Source organism: Catharus ustulatus, chromosome 29 (assembly GCF_009819885.2).
Source record: "Catharus ustulatus isolate bCatUst1 chromosome 29, bCatUst1.pri.v2, whole genome shotgun sequence".
Classification (NCBI taxonomy): domain Eukaryota; kingdom Metazoa; phylum Chordata; class Aves; order Passeriformes; family Turdidae; genus Catharus; species Catharus ustulatus.
In genome coordinates this window covers 3,740,346-3,758,487 of record NC_046249.1, presented here as the reverse complement: position 1 = coordinate 3,758,487, position 18,142 = coordinate 3,740,346, and the positions used below count along the sequence as shown (strand labels likewise).

At 47.4% G+C, this 18,142-nt stretch overlaps 1 protein-coding gene across 3 annotated transcripts; it reads right to left on the bottom strand.

Moving 5' to 3' along the window:
* Positions 1 to 2,984: 2,984 nt before the first annotated feature.
* On the bottom strand, positions 2,985 to 17,910 carry NCLN (nicalin). Of its 3 annotated transcripts, none has more exons than XM_033082253.2 (16): positions 17,694 to 17,909; positions 15,001 to 15,191; positions 14,650 to 14,794; positions 13,946 to 14,040; positions 13,657 to 13,737; positions 13,367 to 13,470; positions 12,986 to 13,074; positions 12,701 to 12,840; positions 12,173 to 12,351; positions 11,885 to 11,972; positions 11,760 to 11,798; positions 11,495 to 11,658; positions 10,834 to 10,887; positions 10,664 to 10,742; positions 9,367 to 9,463; positions 2,985 to 3,000 (listed from the first exon to the last, which is right to left on the bottom strand). In XM_033082253.2, the coding sequence occupies exons 1-15, from the start codon at positions 17,872 to 17,874 to the stop codon at positions 9,404 to 9,406; spliced, it is 1,689 nt and encodes a 562-aa protein (XP_032938144.1). In that variant the 5' UTR covers positions 17,875 to 17,909; the 3' UTR covers positions 2,985 to 3,000; positions 9,367 to 9,403. The 3 variants fall into 3 exon arrangements, with proteins under 3 accessions (XP_032938144.1, XP_032938143.1, XP_032938142.1); XM_033082252.2 differs by lacking the exon at positions 2,985 to 3,000 and adding an exon at positions 5,280 to 8,017; XM_033082251.1 differs by lacking the exon at positions 2,985 to 3,000 and having other exon boundaries at positions 5,280 to 9,463; positions 17,694 to 17,910.
* Between the last annotated feature and the right edge of the window lie 232 nt (positions 17,911 to 18,142).

Sequence of the window (18,142 nt, the reverse complement as noted above, 5' to 3'; positions counted from 1 at the left end):
GTATACCCAAAAAGTTTCTCTTCTGCAGAGAGATATTTGCTAGTGAAAAACACCCAAAATATTTTCCTGACACACATCTAGACTTGTCTGGTTCCTTGTGGCATATGAGTATTTTTATTTAGATGGGGCAGCTTGAGATGAAAGGTGAAGAGGTCCAGTCCAGTGGCCCAAATCTGAGAAGGGCTCAAACAAAGGGTGCAGGAACTGCCAGGTACATTTTGCCTTAGGAGTGCCTGCCTAGTCCTAAAGGCACTGAGGAATGGAGAAAATACAAGCTGGAGCTCTGAATTTCCACATCACCTAGGAGACACCATTTAAGGAAGAAAATCCTCACCACAGCCCAGGGAAGGGAAAAAAAAAAAAAAAAAAAAGGATCATTTGAAACAGTCTGCCTTCCCTTACCTATTTGTTCCCCAGGCAGAAGAGCCAAAGGACTAGGTAAGACAGTCCAGAAAATACCCAAGCAATAAAGCAGTATCTCAGGGAGATAAAAGTTATTCCTGTAATTTCATTGCTTCTTGTCTGGTGCAAAAGATTCTGCAGCCAGACTGCCAGCCTAAGAGAAAAATATCCTGTGTAAAAGGATATAACTTGCCATCAGCTTTTATCCTCTCTTGTCCACCAAGACCTTGCTGTTTAGCTTTCACTGAATATCTGTTTTACCAACCAATCCAGAGTTAAGGAGTTTTAACATTTTAGCTTTGCAGGAATCCAAAAATTAACTAAGTTTTAAGGCTTGTGGATTTTTTGACCCAAGTTGTCACAGTGAGTGAACTGGAAATGACCATCACAGATTCCAGATATCTTTGTGATCAAGAGCAGCTGTTCTTCAAGGATTGATTTTAAAAACAAAACAAAAACCCAAATAAACAAACAAAAACACACCACCTTGTGGAAGAAGTTTGGGTTGTGTGTGAATTGTTTCTTCCAAAGCTTGAAAGCAAGCTGGTCAGGAAACAATGGCACAGGGCTGTCCTTTCCCACATAATGAGAGGCAACTCCTCAACTCTACAGTCATCCAATATTCAATTAAGCTGATTGAGTTCAGTTTGGACCTGGTTTTAATCAGCAAAGATATTAAGCTCAGCTGATTCAAGCTGGCTTCTCCCTCTGCTCCCCCAACACTCCTGGAGCACAGAGATGGTTGTTTGTGTCACATGCTTTTGTCTTAAAAATAAAAAGACTGAGCATTCCCAGCAACTTGGGGTCATCCCTACAGCATCTTCTTCTCACTCATCTCCTTCTTTTTGGTAAATTCTCAATCTTCCTGTTACTCCCCATTACACTGCATTAAGATATTACATTTAAAATATTCCACAGGAGTAAGCCCACAACGTGAGCAACCTGTGGCACTTGAATAAAGCAGAGAGGATTAGAGGAGAATGTGGCAATCACCAGATCTGCTCATCTCCACCCTGCTCCCAGCAGCTACACCACTGAGCCCTTCAAATATTTTTCAGAAGTTTTATGAGGATTTCTCTTCTCCTGCTATCCCTAGTGAAAGGCTAACCCAGCAGTGACAAATCCAGCCTCTAGAAAAGCTCATTTTCCACTCAGGACTCCACCCCACATCTTCCACACATCCCCAGGCTGTTCCAGCTCCAGCAGCTCCAAAGAGCAAGGCCCTTTGTACCTCCTACTTCACCAAGGTGCTGTAAGTGTCAGATATATTTAAGAGCATGAAGCATTCAGATACTATGGAAACCAGGGCAAGAGAAAAACCAAAAATAGATGGAAGACGCAAGCTGTTGTAAGGTCTGGAAAAGCCTTGCTGAGGAAGGCTGTGCTTGCTGCAGCTGATTGCAGAGTGGGATCCATTTAGAGCTCGAGCATAAAATATCCTCTCCCAATCTTTCTGCAGTTTGTCATTTTTCTCTGCCACAGGGAAAGGGATATTCTTTAACTTCCCCTCTATTTAACAGGCTTCCTAATTACCAGTTCCTTTGAATGATTCATATTCTAGTGTGCCCTTCCCATGACCTGGAGTAGACTGCTGCCTGACTGCTGCTGTAGAGCAGGAGTATTTGGGAACACACCATGAGAAAAAAACACCACAGAGCTCTCTCCTAAAAGGGAAATCCAACAGCAACCTACAGAGAAGGGTGCCTGGAACTAAGAGTTGTTTGTCTACCTCTCCTTTTAATAATCCTTTTAATACCTCTGCCTATTCAACCTCTACATACAAAACCAGCTGTTAAAGTAGAATAATACCTTCACTCAAAAACCACAGAATGGCACGTGGAGGAAACACAGAGGATGGCAGCATGAGGAGTACAAACCATCTGACTCAAAGATGGTCAACCAAATGGAAGTCAGTAACAGCACTTCAACATCCTTATCAAGAATTACTCAGAACTACCACAGAAGCACCAGCTGAGAATGAAAACTCAAATTCCCTTTCATGAGTCCCACAGTCCCTTATGGGCTATTCTCTAGGACAAATTCCCACTCACATGAGCGGGGAAGAAATTCCAGAAGTTACGTAACTCCTCACAGTTAAGACACCATCCATTGAACTGCCCAAAGGAAATAATGCCAGCTCTTGCTCTGTTAAAAACAAAACAAAACAAAACACTGTTGCTAACAAAAAACACTGGTGTGGTTTACACAATAAAGAATTGGTTTCTTTTTGAATTCAGCAGAGATAAGGTCCTCATGTCCTGCCCCTCTCTTATAAAACAGACACAGTGGCAAAATTGCTGCAGAGGTTTCCAGTCAGGTACTGTGAGCTTATTCCTTTTGGGTTTGTTAAGAATTACATCCAGACTGGGGCCCAAGCTTTATTAAGGGTCAAGAACCCTCTAGAAAAACAGCTGAGATAACATTTAAATTAAAAAACATTTCTTCATGATCTCTGTTTTAACTCAACAGATCTTCTTACATTGTGGGTGTGCTTTTTCCCACTCAGAGTCCACAATGCTCCTTTCCCTCTCTCCTCCCAATGGCAGAGAAAAGCTTGAGGGCTTTGCTTCCCATTTCCATTATAGAATACACAGTTCCCTGTAAGAGAGTAATTTATACTTGTAAATTCTCTGAAAGAAATTAACTTCTGGAATGAAAACAATGCTTAGTCATGCAATAGGTTGGACTTGATGATCTCAGAGGTCTTTTCCAACCTAATTGATTCTGTGAAGTTGAAACAAATTCATCTGCCCTCACACAAAAATCTATAGCAAGGAGCAAAGGGTTCCTCAAGAAACCCCACACTGACTCAGTTTTTGCTAGGCACAACCTGCAGGAAAAGAATCCAGGGCCTGTGAAATTCCAGGCAAGTCATTGTGACAATCTCAAAGCAAAAGGCCTAAGGTAAGTATGGCTCATGAGCTGAAAAGCTCTAGAGAAAGATGTGTCTGTCCTTCACCTACCTTTGCCTGCACCACATGCTCAGGTAGTGCTGCTCTGATGGGACACTCAGGTTATAAAGTGCCAGGATATCCCATCATTAGACACTTGCTAAAAGAATAAGGGAACACCTAACAGCAGCACTGGAGCATCTCAGTAAGGATTCAGAAGGTTCTGAGCCTTTCTGTCCCCAGCTGCAGGGAGGAGAGATGGATTTACCTCTGGGATGTTCTCCCTGTCAAACCCAGCTCCACCGTTACAGATTAGGGACACACAAAATGTCACCTTTTGGACAGAGGTGTGACCAGTACAAAAACACAAGTTTGTCAGCTAGCAGGGGGACAAAAGGAACATCAGGGCTGGTGGTTTCAGCTTCACCTCCTCCACCATGCAGCTCTGCCCTGCCAAAAGCCAGAGAAAGGACTGGTGGTCAAACACTGATGCACAGCAGCTTCTGCACTGCTCTGAGCTGTCCTGCCAAGCCCCAGGCCTCACTGGAGATTTAAATTCATCCTTTGTGCTTTTCTTCAGCTGCTGCCACCCAGGCTGAGAAAGCAGAGCCCTCCAGTGAGGTTTTCTCAGCTCCCAGTCCCTCAGCCTGGCATGCAGAGGTGTCTGCACTGAGAGCCAGGCTAAGCTGGAGTGGGGTGGCTGCCACAGCCCCAGACTCCATCCAGGGAAGGCAGCTGGACCTTCTGCTCCTCTGCTTTCACACCACCAGTGTCAGCAAAGAACTCCCTCATCTCCACAAGGACCTTCCCTTCAGAGCAGGGCACTGACATAATTACAGGTTGGACTGGGTGATCTCAAAGGTCTTTTCCAGCCCAGTTAATGCTGTGATTCTGTGACACTGACACGACAGAGCCTGTGTTAAACCCAGCCCTGCAATGAGCTGCCCCTCAGTCTGGAGGGTTTTTCTCCGTGTGCCAGAGGGCTGTGATGGGACAGGGAGCACCCCAGCTCCAAAAATACTCTGTTACAAGCAGAGGAGGTAGAGAGAACAATGATGATACATTTCTAGAGCAGCTCTTTGCTCTCCATGGCTGGAATACACCCTCCTCTTCACTTCCTTGTCCCAGCGTTCTTCTGTCACCTTCCAAGGGTTGCCCTTTGTTTTCAACCTTTTCTCTGACTTAGAATACATTTCTTTCTTTTCTAGGAAGAGACATCACCACTTCAAACAGCCTGGTCCGGGGACCTCGGCATCCCCAGCGCGGACAGGCAGCCGCGTGTCCCCAGTGCCGGCCGGGGAGCGAAGGAAGCGGAGCCCGGAACGGATGGGACGGGGATGGAACGGACGGGACGGGGATGCCGAGGCTGCACCTGCCCCGCCCGGACCTGCCGGGTGTGCGAGGCCCGAGCCCGGCTCCACATCCCGGGGCTGACACCGGGAGATGCTCCCGGGACCGCGGGACCAGCGGGCAGGGCTGCCGGTGTCACCTCTCCGTGTCACAGCCCCGTGTCACCGGGGGGACACCACACAGCCCCGTGTCACTGCCCCGTGTCACCGCCCCGTGTCACCGCGGGGACACCACACAGCCCCGTGTCACCTCTCCGTGTCACCGCGGGGACACCACACAGCCCCGTGTCACCTCTGTGTGTAACTGCCGGGACACCACACCGCCCCGTGTCACCTCTGCATGTCACCGCCCTGTGTCACCTCTCCGTGTCACTGCCCCGTGTCACCTTTGGGACACCCCACAGCCCCGTGTCTCCTCTCCATGTCACTGCCCCGTGTCACCGCGGGGACACCGCCCAGCCCCCCAGAAGCGCTGGCTCTGGAAGCAGAGCCTCTGCTCTCTGAACAAGAACCCCTGGGACAGGACACAGCAGCGGGACGAGCGCAGGTCCAGCTCTCCCCTTGTGCCACGCCCAGGTCACTCCATCGCTCCACACCTCTGACCACGACTTGGACAAACTCAGGCTCAGGGAACAGATCTCTTGCAATGCTTATAATTGGAATAAATAGTTTAGTGTTCCAAGAGGCATTGGGTAAGGACAGAGGCACAACAATCTCCGTGAGCACGCACTGCTGCCTGCTGAGGTCACCAGGTTTTCACAGTACCAAAGCTGTTTTGCATAGAAACTTTAATTGCTTCACAGGAGCACAAACCTTTTGAATAAACAGGAATTTGCTCACCTCAAGGTGCTGAAATCATGCTTGGAGTGTGTAAATGCTTTCTGTCATACTATTTTACTTTTGACTAGACAGGATGAAGCTTTTAAATACATAGATTTTCTCCCATATTGTAGAGATCTATTCCTCCAAATAATGCAAGGAGATTCCATTTTTTGAGCAAACAGTTCTCTGACAAATCTATCCATCAAACCTATTCACTTGGTTTATTCTCCAAGGGAAAAAGGGACAAACAAATTTAAAAAAAGTTAAAATATTTAAATATTATTACATTTATACTCCTAAAATATGTAAATCAACTGCATTGAATTTTCTATTAGCTTTTAAATATTCACCTCAATATACATTTGTTCTTCAGGGCACACAAGAGATAAATAATTGAGTTAACATTGCTAGATAAATCTTTTTCCTGAGCTGCAAATATTCCAGATTATAACCTTGAAGTTGCTATGCAATAACTACAAAAGGAAACTAAACAGATCAAAGTGAGCAAGCAGGAGTCCACACTCAAGTACCCAGAGGCCCAATTTTCTGAGACATCCAGGAGCAGCCCCAGCATTTCACATTGGTGAGTCAAGACCAAATGAAATGTAAAACCCAGCTTAAACACGGGGTGCAGGAGCAGCCTGGGATTTGGGCTTGGGCCATGAACAATGTAAGAGCATGAGATTTAAAACAAACAAAACACCCTCAAAACCAAGCCCCACAGCAATTTTGGGCACAGCTGTGGTTTTGAATGTCTAAATAGATTGTGGTGACTTTCAGCCACAGATAATGGGAGACCTAATTCCATTCTGGCTTCAGGATTTTCTCTGCATGAGTAGAGGAGTGGAGTTCATATTGCACAGCATTACTTCTCTCCCAACAATAAACCAACCCCTCTCATTTGGGAGATGAACTACAATAATCCAAATTACTCCCATGCAAGTCCCAATAGTGCCCATGCAGATGGAAGTGGACAGAGAGAATTAACAGCTTTAGTTAAACTCTGCTGGAAAACCAGTTTTTTATGTGCTGCAGACTCTGACAGCACCAGGACAACAGGTGAAGTCAGATAAATAGCAAAGAAAATGTTTTTTTGGCTAGGACTATCAACTGCTAGCCACTTGTGTGGCTATAATGTGGATATAAAGCTTTCCATGCTCTTCCCTACAGGCCAGGCAAACCTCAAAAAAAGAGGATAGGTTAAAATAAGGGCAACAAAAATCAGCTACACAGAGCTCTTCTGCAATGTTGTGGAGAACTTTTATTTTATCACAACACCTGTTGTGTTGGTGACTGAATTGATCAGTTATGCTGCAGTGCAGAGCAGCTCCAGGGGCTCTTTTCAAGCTTCTCTGCTGACTTACCCAAGGAAATCACAATGTGGGAACTAAATTCAAACCCAGGATGGGCACTCTGCTCCAGCTCTGAGGAAGTTGGGATTTAAATTCAATCCCAGGATGGGCACTCTGTTCCAGCTCTGAGAAAGTTGGGATTTAAATTCAATCCCAGGATGGGCACTCTGCTCCAACTATGAGGAAGTTGGGATAGGACTATCTCAGATTTGAGAATACATGTTTCAGTGCACATGCACTTTGATCAAAAGCAAGAACTTTTATCTGCTGTAAAACCTACTTTTTATGGCAGCCAGGGAGAGAGATACAAAAGGATTCCAGGACAAATTAACCTTGTGTGGGAGAGAGCATTGTACCATCCCAACTGCCCCTCAGGTTTATGAACTCTCCTCATTAATCTTATCAATCTTTTTTTTTAGGTTGTTTCCACTGGTTTCTGGGACTGCATCAGGAGTGTTAACAGTTCATTGCTGAGACCACACAGAGCTGAGGTGTGTTCTTTGTGCTACAGCCCCTGCAAACAGACTGGGGGGAAGTTCTTGACTCTGAACTTTTGAGATTCTATCTGGAAGACTGAAGGCTGACAGTTTCCACAGCAGAGAACAAGCTCTGTTCTGTTTGCTCTTGCCCACTATTGGCAAATTTTACACACATCAACTCAAGTTGCAGCATTACAATAATAATTAAATAGTATCAGCATTACTAATATTATTTTTCTATTTTTCTCAGCAAAGTAACAGAGTTAATCTTTAAGACTGGTGAAACAACCTGCTAGATTGGAGGGAACTCCACCTCTTTAAGTGTTAACACACCAGAAATGGAAGCTGCAGCTGAGGACTCCAACTACTCCCAGATATTCAGAGCCTGCAGAGTTCTTCAGAGTCACTGCACCATGCATGTTCCAAACCTAGCCAGCCCAGCAGCTTCCCAGGGCACAGCAGATGCACTCTCTATGGGCAGAGCATAAAAACCAGCAGAAAACAATCAAGGCTTGCCTTGCAGCCACTCCAGCAACTTCTGAAGTCATTATAAATTCATTTGGCAGAGGAGTGCCATGAGCACTTCATGCATGCAGAGAGACACATTTCAAATGAGCACTCAGAAGAAGAGGAAAAGGCAAGTTTCCCTGGGTGGCTGATAGCTCTGGAGTGCTTGGCACCATGCTGACACCATGGCGAGCCACTGACACCAGCAGGCTTCCCTGGAAAAGACAAGACCCTTTAAAGAACAAATTGCTACATATTTAAAGTAGCAGAAGGGACACATCATGGAGTTAGGGTACTTCAAGAAGATTACAGTAAAATAAACAAAGGAGGATGGAAATCAGTGCTTTGTGTCCATCCAAAGGACAGTGACTGGCCACAACAACCCCTTTTCTAACAAGCACGTGCACAGCAGGTGTGTGCAAACAGGAATGCACAGCTGGAATTTTCCTTGCATACACAAAAAAAAAAAAAAAAAAAGGTGTATTCACCTCAATTCAAAAATAGCTGTTCAGCCCCTGTAAGATATGCTGCTTTAATTAAAAATTGTAGCTTAAATTTTAAAAAAAAAGTGTCACCGTGGCTTGTGAAGAGCCCTCATGTAAATAGAAGAGATTATAGAAAAGGACTAAAAACTTGGTGGGTGGCAGGACAGTGCTCAGGGTTATCTTCTAGAACTACAGCTAGCCCAGGGCTTGCAGTACCTCAATATATTTTCCAGGTCTGAGCTGCTCTTGTTATCAACAGAACCAGCTTGTGTAAACACATGGAAAAGCACAGAACATGATCCTGCAGCAGCTGGACTATGGAACACCCCTCAAAAATCAAGCAAGAGTTTAGCACAGAGTGGTGGCAGCTGTGAACTGTTCAAGGACCAAAGACCTCCAGAGAAATCAATTACACAGCAAAAAGCATCCTCCAAGAGAGGCAGGAGAGAACCTGTCCCTGGCAGGAACCCTGATGCCAGAAACCCATCTGAATCTCTGCTCATCCTGGCAATAACAGCCAAGATCACTCAGTGCAGCTCCTAAAAGGGGGTGAGTTTGAACAAAATGCAAGAAGGTGTTTGCTGCAGACACTGCTTGCTCAGCACAACTCCCTAAAGCCAGGCAGTGAACTCAAGGAAGAGGTGCCATAAGGAAACATGCTAATTGCATTCTCTTTAATTTGCATGTGCACTTTTTGGTTTTTTTCTTTTAAACAACTGCTCCAAGTCCTTGTTTGCTGGGCAGAGGTACCAGGTCAGGCTGTGGTTTCAGTTTCCAGGCTGGCTGTGTGACAGTGTCCATGAAGGTGTTGGATTTTGTGTTACACTCAGAGAAGCTGCTCAGAATCAGACTGCAGGAATTGCTGAAGTCTCTCAGCCTCTCCCTCACCAAAATGCAAAATAAAACCAGACATGGTGCAAGTCAAGGGAAGAAGGTGAAGAAAAGCACTTAAAAGGTGCACAAGAGTTAAAATTTCATTTTCTTTATGCCTTCCTCCCCTCTATACAGTAGCAAAGAGGAGACAAAGGAAGAGGAACAGCAGGGCTCAGTGGAAGGCAGAAGGTTCCCAATGGGCTCACCGATGGCTCAGTGCTGCTGGGTGGGGGACTTGGTGCTTCACTGCTGCTTGGTTTTAAGGGATAATCTCTGTATCATCTTGTAAAGGAGACCAAAGTGCTGGAAACAGAAGAGAAAAAAAGTAACCATGACAGTTCTAAACACACAGAAAGCTTAGCAGAAGGCTTAAAACAATACCAGTGTGCAAATGCAGTGCCTTGTTTGCATCAACCACTCATCCTGAAAATGGAGTGGGACTTGATGGATGAGGAGGAATTATGACAAGGAAGCCAAGTTATACAGAAAATGATGGCTTACAGAAATGTTTGTGCAGGTCTGTACCACCTCACTGTGAAGATGTGTTAAAGATTCTTTAATTTGATATTTTTTGGATGCAGTTCTGCTCCTTCTGAAGGCGAGGAGAAAGCTTCAGATTTCCAACACATGCAGGTTCCTGGTCTCTATAGAAACACTGCTGCCAGCAGTTTCAGGCAAATACAGATTCCCAGCAATCCACAATTCTTTAACTGGATCTTCTCTTTCACCATTTCCTCAGTGACTTAGGAATTCACTTAATTCCTCTTTTGATTTTGCTGGGATTGATTGTATTTTGATTTGATATTTGACAGATGTAACAAAACCCAGGCTTCAAATAATTTTAAATTCAAATAACAAAAGTAATGAAGATTGCTAATAGAAATCAAAATATGTTTTTCCTCTTGTTTATATTCTTACACTGAGTTTTTAAACTCTTGTTGTTTCCCTTAACAAATAATAGACACAAATAACACAAAATGATCAAAATTGAGAGTGACCTAAAAAGCTTCCCTTTCATTCATGTCCTTCATGAACCCAGGCAGGAACAAAGCCTTGCTCACACTGTCTTGGTTAACACTGACACAAAAACATTACATTTAACTTGGCTGGCCAGGGCACGGAGTATCACATTTCCAGAGGAATGGACACAGGCTGTATTTATGGCTTCATTGAAAAATGAAAGCACAACTCTGAAGATGCATTTCTAAGCTGCATCCCAAGCTCAAATATTTCCTAATAGTACAAGCTACAAACCTTTAAATTACCAAAGTAACTAAAATTTATTGTAAAGTTTCAATTTGGAGCCAAAATAGGTTAGCAAGCGACTTATGCATGTCCTTGACAACAAAAAATAGCTCTAAAAAACAAGTTTGCACTAGAATGGCAAGAGACTGCCTTCACCAGAGCCAAGTGCCATTATTGTTCCAGCTTTAGTGCAGGCTCTGTGTGAATTCCTGTATCTAACTTGTTTTATAAGGAAAATAAAACATCTGTGTCTCTTACCTGCACTGCAACATAGGCAACGCCAAGGTAGGCTGCAATACACACAGCCAGGAGCAGGTCAAAGATTGCTGGCTTGACCCTGCAACAAGGAAAAGTGCACATGAAATTGCTCCAGCAGTTCCTGCCAGGGGGTGAGACAACAGCCCAGCATGCTCAAGGGAATTCCATACCTGTATGCATTCATCACCTGCTTCAGCTGGTCATAGAAAACAAACTCGGGGTCCCTGTGCAAAGGAGAAATTTGTCAGATTCTACTGCACTTCTTGACCCTGCAGTCAGGACAGCCCAGAGCTGTTCCCAAGGAGCTCACCCAACCAAAGACAGGTAAGCATGACCACCTCCCACACTGGTTTTGAGCTGATTTTAGTCATCAGGACTTTCTTTTCCTACAATCAGAAGCCCAAGGACATAATTCAAAACTCATGCTGTTGTTCAGCTGTCTCCAAAGAGGCTGAACATGAAAGATTCCTCCCTCTGTTCACTAAAAACAGCTTCAGCCCAAGCAGGCTCAACAGGATGGGAACTGCCTTTTTGTAATTAACCAAAACTTAGTCTTCTTCTGCTCTTAGAGTGGGAATGGTGGAACCAAAACAGTTTAAAAACAAGCTTTTCAGGCAGAGGGAGCTGCTGGGCCTTGTTCCTGTGCTGTGAGGAATGATGAGCAGCCTTCTCTAGGAGAACACCAAGCATGAACCAAAACTGACAGGAGAGCAGAAAAGATCAAAGCTGCATGTCAAGAAACCAGGAAAGCTGCAGCTCAGAGACAAAATTCTGTCCAGGAGGAAGAAGCCACTTTGCATGTCCTGGCTGGTTGTTTCATGGTTTTCTTACCGTTTGTCTGCCTTCACATGATGCTGCTTGACATCCTTCAGGTAGCGTCCCATGCAATATTCTAAGGTGTTGAGGAAGGTGCTGTCCTTATCAATCAGCTGGGCAGCCCTGGGCTGACTGCTCAGCCAGTCCATCACTGACTCCAGTTGCTCCTGCTGGATTTGCTGCAGAAAAATACCACCAGAGAAAAGGAGTCAACTACACACCAGAGCTCTCTCTCAGACTCTAGGTTCCACAGGTTCCAAAAATAATGCACTGTGCTTACCATCTGATCTGTGAAGATCTGCATATCTGCAGGTGCTCCCTGCAAGGGAAAATGAAAAAGAACCAAGCTTGAGCCTGGCTGGGCAGGACAAGTCTGGCCAGCACGGCACAGTGGGCAACTCTTACCTTTTCTGTTAGATTGTAGATGACCCTTGTCAAAGCCTCAGCAATGATCTGAGTATTCCTGGTCAGTGCTTTAGTGTCTATTCGTGCCCTAAAGCAGAACAGGGGATTATGGCATCAGCCTCCTCTAGAAACACCTTTGTCACTGCATCAGGCATGAGCCTCAATCCAGAGCCCAGCTCCCAATGTTTGCCACCCACACCCTGACCAAGAGAACACCACAAGCAGTTGTGAGGCCAGTTTGGGTTTGTGGGCTGGACTGAAGGCCAGCCTTCCTCCCCAGCCCCTCACCTCCTGTCCATGATGCTGCTGCGCAGGCTGTCCCGGTGGCTCTCCAGGTGGGAGATGGTGAAGGCCGGCAGGCGCCGGATCGCGAACCGCTCGTGCTCCCACGCCAGCATGTCCTCAGCCAGGTTGATCTTCTTGTGCACCATGGAAAACTTCACCTCTGGGAACTGGCTGGCAACAACCTGAGGACAAGGGGAAGCTATTCAGGGGTGCTGCCCACTGCAGAGTGCCACCCTGCAGTGCCCTGTCTGCCTACACCCACTTCTGTGTGTTCCAGAATGTAAGCTGCAGTTATTGACATTATTAAAGCTGGATTTTCAAAAGAGCTGTTTTAATACAGAGTAGCGTTTGTAGATCTAGTCTGCCTCACTCAGGACTGTGAATGAGGATTTGTCTGCACTTCAAATCAAGTGACCCTAAAGAATACATGAATTATTTGAATAGCACATCCTTTCTTCACATCTTCCTTCCTCTCATGGAGAGCTGTATAGAAAGCCCAAAGTTCCCATGAACCTAAATTGTTTTCCTTACCGTCTCCAGTTCTCTCAGAAATGCATGCTGCAAGGTGCCCTCCTTGGGAGGCTTTGAGACATGAAGATGAAGGCTATTGCCTCTGCCCAGAGTGTCAAGGCAGAGAACAAATGCTACATTGTCCTGCAGCAGGCTGGAATCTGGAACAGAAAAATCCAAACCTTTATTGCTACGTCTTGTGCTGGGATTTCCTCTCCCCAAAAAAAGCAAGGCTCACACAAGGAGATTCTCACAGGGAGCTGACAATTAATTACAGACATTTAACACAACCAGCCCCTTACTCACCAGTGTGGTCCAAATTGTCCTCCAGCCACCGCTTCGTTCCTTGATAATTAAACTTGCCACCTCCAGATGCAAAGAACAGCAAGTTATACCTGCCCATCAAAGAAGCCAGAAAAGGGTCAGCATGCTCCAAGAATTCCTGCACTCAGCCTTGGAGCTGTGGTGAAATCACAACCACTTGTGCCTGACATCCAAGGCAAACTGTCCATTAGCAAACCCTTTCCACATGCCACATACTCCACACACATTCCTGGCACACACAGGGAATGGCAGGACAGATTAAAACTGGGGAGCTCCCAGTGCTTGAGGATGGAATCTGCTTCCCACATCATCCCCTCCACTGTCAGCTACACAGATTTTACCCCAAACAGAGCAGTTCCTCACCCAGCATGGGTCCTTCTGTAGGTGTAGAGCCGAGAGAAGAGCCTGGCCAGTTCCAGCAGCACTGAGATCCCACTGCCATTGGAGTCAGCCCCATGGGACAGCCACTGCAGGATGAGGTGGAACAGACACAAGGTGACAAACCTACATGACTCTCAGCTACCAGAACAGCTCCAAGACAGCACAGCACTGTGCTCCACTTGTAACTGCCCCACAGCCTTAAGGGCAAGAAAAGACACATGGGCAGAGGGAAAAAGGACAGGAACAGAGCTGCAGGAAGAAAGAATACTCACTGGAGCCACTCCAAAGGAATCATAGTGGGCAACTATCACAACAGTGGGCAGGTCTTCTCCACCCAGCCCTGTCAGCCTTCCCTGCAGAGGAAAGAGAGTAGTGTCACTCCCCATCACCTCTTGTGTGCCTGTACAAGGACAGCCTGACTTCTACGCTCCTGCTGAGTCTGCCATGGTCTCAGCTGTGAGGACTTCAGATACCTGCCCTGTCAGACCAAATGTCTGATAAAGTCCCCACAAAAGAAGTCACCTCATCAATGTTGCCAGTTTGAATCCTTACATAACTCACCTCCACACTGGGGATGAGCCAGTCATTGATAGCTTTGCTTTGAGCCCCACTGGTCACCATCTGGAAGCCATTGGCAGTTGCTGTGTGCAGCAGAACTGGAACAAAAACATCAAAAAAACCCATAATGTACACCTGGGGAAGCTTCATCCCTTCCTTTCCACTGCTAACTGAGCTTTGGAGAGACCAGCTTTAAACCATTTAAGGCCTCTCACTTGTCACTAGTGTTTATACAACCACAATCTTAGTGACTATGTTCTTTCATTCTGTCCCAAAAATCCCAGTATTTTGGGCTGGTCAAAAACTCTTCCCCAGCAGTACTAAAATTAGTCACAAGCAGCAGGTCAGTAAGGCAGTCATATTATTTACATGGAAGGATCAAACTGATTTGTGGTCAGACAAAAAGCTTCAACTTCTACCAACACACCACTTAACATTTTCAATGTTGTTTTTAACCCAGTTTTGATTTCTACCTTACTTGAAACAGTGTGAAGCTGAGAACCTCCTGCAATTTTATGTCCAAATACAGTCAAGTAATGCTTTCTTATACTGTGCTTTTCTTCCACTGAATCTCTAAACACTTTGACAAAGAACAAACACAAAGGTGACAGAAGACTGGTTCACGGTGCAGATGACACAGCAGACTCCTCCCAGAGGTGGGAACAGGCCTGTCTTCCCAAAACCTTTTCCTCCTTGTCAGAACTCACCTTCTGCAGCTGAGGCAGAACCCTGTGATGCAGAAGCAGCCCTTGTTTGTTCATAGATAGACAGCAGCTCCTCATCTTCCACTGCAAAGTAGACTGGCACAATGGTTTCCATAGCAAGCATTTCTGGCTCTATCTCCATGAATTGCTGAGGATTTAAGCAAGACACAAACTTAGCATCTGCTAAACACGAGAGGTGTCAAGAAAAAAATTAACAATCAAAGCAGAGAGAGAACTTTTAAAATTAGATTACGATTTGTTGTGCATTCCAACAGAAGCTTCCAGCCCTGCGGCAACCAAGCTTTTCTCCAGCACACCTCCCACGGCAAGAGAGAGAAAACTTTCTTTGTTTACCCGTACAACATCCTGGGGCACAGAGGAGATGGATCGTGGCAGGATGATCACCACAGCCCCGGCTGACTGGCGCAGAGCCTTCTGGTACTGCTCGTAGGAGAAGTCCACCAGCCTCATCATGACGCAGCGGCGGCTCAGCACGTCCGCTTCCACGGTGCGCGCCTCCGTGTTCAGCACCGCGCTCCTGGTGCCTGCCAGCAGGGAAAGCAAGAGGGCTGCTGAGGCACTGCACCCCATCCCCTCTGCTCCAGCCTGCCTCCTGCTCAGAATGCTCCTGGAGATGCTCTGATGGGCTGCAGAGAGGCCAGAAGCTGCAGAAAGCTGAGTTCGCCTCTTCCAAGAAGGAGCAGAGGTCTGTGGGTTTTCCTGTGCAGGCACATCCTGCCAGACCCCCTCATTCCACACCAAACAGCCTCACCTGGCAGTCTTCCTCCTCAACACAACACACAGGCTGCCTGTCTGCTCACCTGCACCTAGCAACACACCTGGAGACAGCCTGGCCTGTCCAGAGCCTCCCCCAGCTGTAGGATCAAGCTGTGCAGAACCAGCTGATGAAAGGAAATCACACTGCCCCATGGCACCCCAAGGGCTGCTCTCACTCAGCCCCAAGGAAGGTTCTGGAGCTGGCAGAGTTACAGAGGAGCAGGCTGCTCCTGAGGGCTCGCCCTCTCCTGCTCTCAGTGCCAGCAGATCAAATCCCCCACGTGGAAATGCAATCCCCTGGGAGCACAGCAGGCTGCAGGCCTGCCAGAAGCTCCTGCATTCCCCAAGCAAGGGCCAAAACGACATCTTGTGCAAATAGAGAGGGTCAAATCCACTTTAAAATTTATAATTCAATTTCTTCTTCTGTAACTCTGGCACCTCCACTGGAGATCTCATCGTTCTGGGTCCCCACACAGGGACAGATGAGGTGCTTCAACCTCTGTCAAAGAGGAGCATTGCTAAGAACTAGATTTAAACCTGGCTTAGCTTAACTCCAACATTAATTTGGCCTCGTCAAAGGTAACAGAAACACCTAAACAAGAAAAATCTACAGTTCCCCTGCACAGTAACACACACCCAGAAACAGAGCCCAGGCACAATGGAAATTCTCCCCACATTAACATCTGACATCTAAGCAGAGCAGACACAACAGTATTTTTCTGACAGGTTGATCTTCTGTAGTTTCTCTACATAGAGAATAAATACCTGTTACTTGGTATTGTTGGAAAAGAATGTGAGAATCTGGAACAACAAATGAGCTCAGCTGGTCAGAGCATGGTGCTAATAATGCCAAGGTTATGGGTTTGATCCCTCTGTGGGTCATTTCCCTTGAGAGTTGGTGATTCTGGTGAGTCCCTTCCAACTCAGACTGCTCTGAAACACAGCTTTTATCCTGAAGGACATCTCAGAACACACAAGGAACAGGAACAGCAGCTACCCAAAGGGAGCAGGAAGGAACAAAGGAAACAACCCACCAAGCTAAAAGGCTCCAGGAAAAGAAACAGCATAAAACAATTGGAAGCATCTTTAAAAAATAACACCTGGTTTTTCAAGATGTCACAAAATTGTGAGCACTTGGGTAGAGGGGACACTCGGGCAAACAAAGTAAAAGCCAGCTGAATCACATCCCTGCTAAGGCTGTCAACAAACAGCTCCCAGAACCTGAGCAAAGAGAGTCCTACCCCATGCAGGGCCTGCCTTGGAGCTACTGAGCTCTCAGCAAGAGAGACCTCAAGATGTGGACATGTTCTGAGAAACTGTGATGGAAGAACACAGAAATAGTTTCATTTATTTAGAAGCCACCAGAAGCACGAACTGTTTAAAGAGAACACAGGCACAGCTGCACTTCATAACTTTTATATCTGAACTTATTAGGATCTGAAAGAGTGAGAAATGGTGTCTCATGGACAGCACAAATTAAACGTGAGGCTGTTCATTGTTAACTCTAGAGCAAGAGTCACCCACAGCCAGAGCACATGCCCTGGCCTGGAATAAAATCTCTACAGAAGACCCAGAAACAACCCTTGATTCTGGGTTTGTGGGGAGGAGGCTGAGGGTTGCAGCACCTCAAGGACTTGCAGAACGGGGTGTGTCTCTCACCCAAAGAAAGGTGTTGCACAATCAGCAGGCTGCAAGTAAGGGAAGAAAGGAAGTAAAGGTCAGCTGTAACACAGGGGAAGGACACAGGGGAAGGAAGCTCTGAAATGGAGCCATGGGAGCAACACACAGAGCTGAGGATGAATGAAGAGCGAAGAGGAATCAACCTGTCAATAACGGAGTCAAAGGCAAAAGGACAAAAATGAGCTCACAACTGAGTTTAGCAGAATGCAGGAGGGATGCAGCTGAACCCCTCAAAACACAGAGCCCTCAGCCCACAGACAGGGGTCCTTGGCTACCTCTAGGTCACAGCGATGGAGCTCCCAGCCCGTCTCCTGCTCGTGCTGAGCCTGGGCAGTGAAACTCAGCCAGACAGGGCCCTCCTGCGGCCTCCCCTGGGCCTGGCCCCGGGCCCGGCTGCTGCCGCCTCCCAGAGCCCCCCGAGCCCTCCCGCAGCCTGCCCTAGGCCGGGCCGCCCTCCATGGGCCGCCCGCGGCCTCACGACCCAGCCTGGGCTCCCCTCCGGGGTCGGGGCTCCCTTCCCACGGCCCCACCGCCCCTGAAGGGGCCGCTGCCGGCAGGACCGAGCCCGGCCGGGCCGTGCAGTTCCTCACCATAGGGCTGCCCGCCCAGCTCGTACTGCTGCATGCGGTAGACCGTGAACTCGTGCGCCGCCTCGGCGGCGGGCGGCGGCCCCAGGAGCAGGAGCACGGCGGGCACGAAGAGCAGGACGCTGAGCGGGAGGCACGAGGCCTTGAGCACCGACTCCAGCACCTCACTCGCCTCCTCCAGCATCGCCGCGGCCCCGGCCCGCACTGCGGCCTGCTCGGCACGCACGGCGCGCCCCGCGCTGCATGCCGGGAGCTGTAGTTCGCGCGCCGCCGCGAGGGGCGCTGGGAATTGTAGTCGCGGCAGCCCGTGCAGGCCGCGGTGCCGCCTCGCCTTGGCCTGCAGGGGGCGCCCTCCCCGCGGCCTGCAGCTCCCGAGCGCCCCCCAGCGGATGGGATGGGATGGGATGGGATAATGGGATGGGATGGGATGGGATGGGATGGGATTTGGGATG

Excerpts from the sequence above, each read along its gene's own strand:
- NCLN (XM_033082251.1), bottom strand. The coding sequence starts at position 17,874 with ATGCTGGAGGAGGCGAGTGAGGTGCTGGAGTCGGTGCTCAAGGCCTCG. Across the intron at positions 11,799-11,884 it reads TCTACAATCTAACAGAAAAG|GGAGCACCTGCAGATATGCA; the intron begins GTAAGAGTTGCC and ends TTTCCCTTGCAG. Across the intron at positions 9,464-10,663 it reads TTGCCTATGTTGCAGTGCAG|CACTTTGGTCTCCTTTACAA; the intron begins GTAAGAGACACA and ends TTCTGTTTCCAG.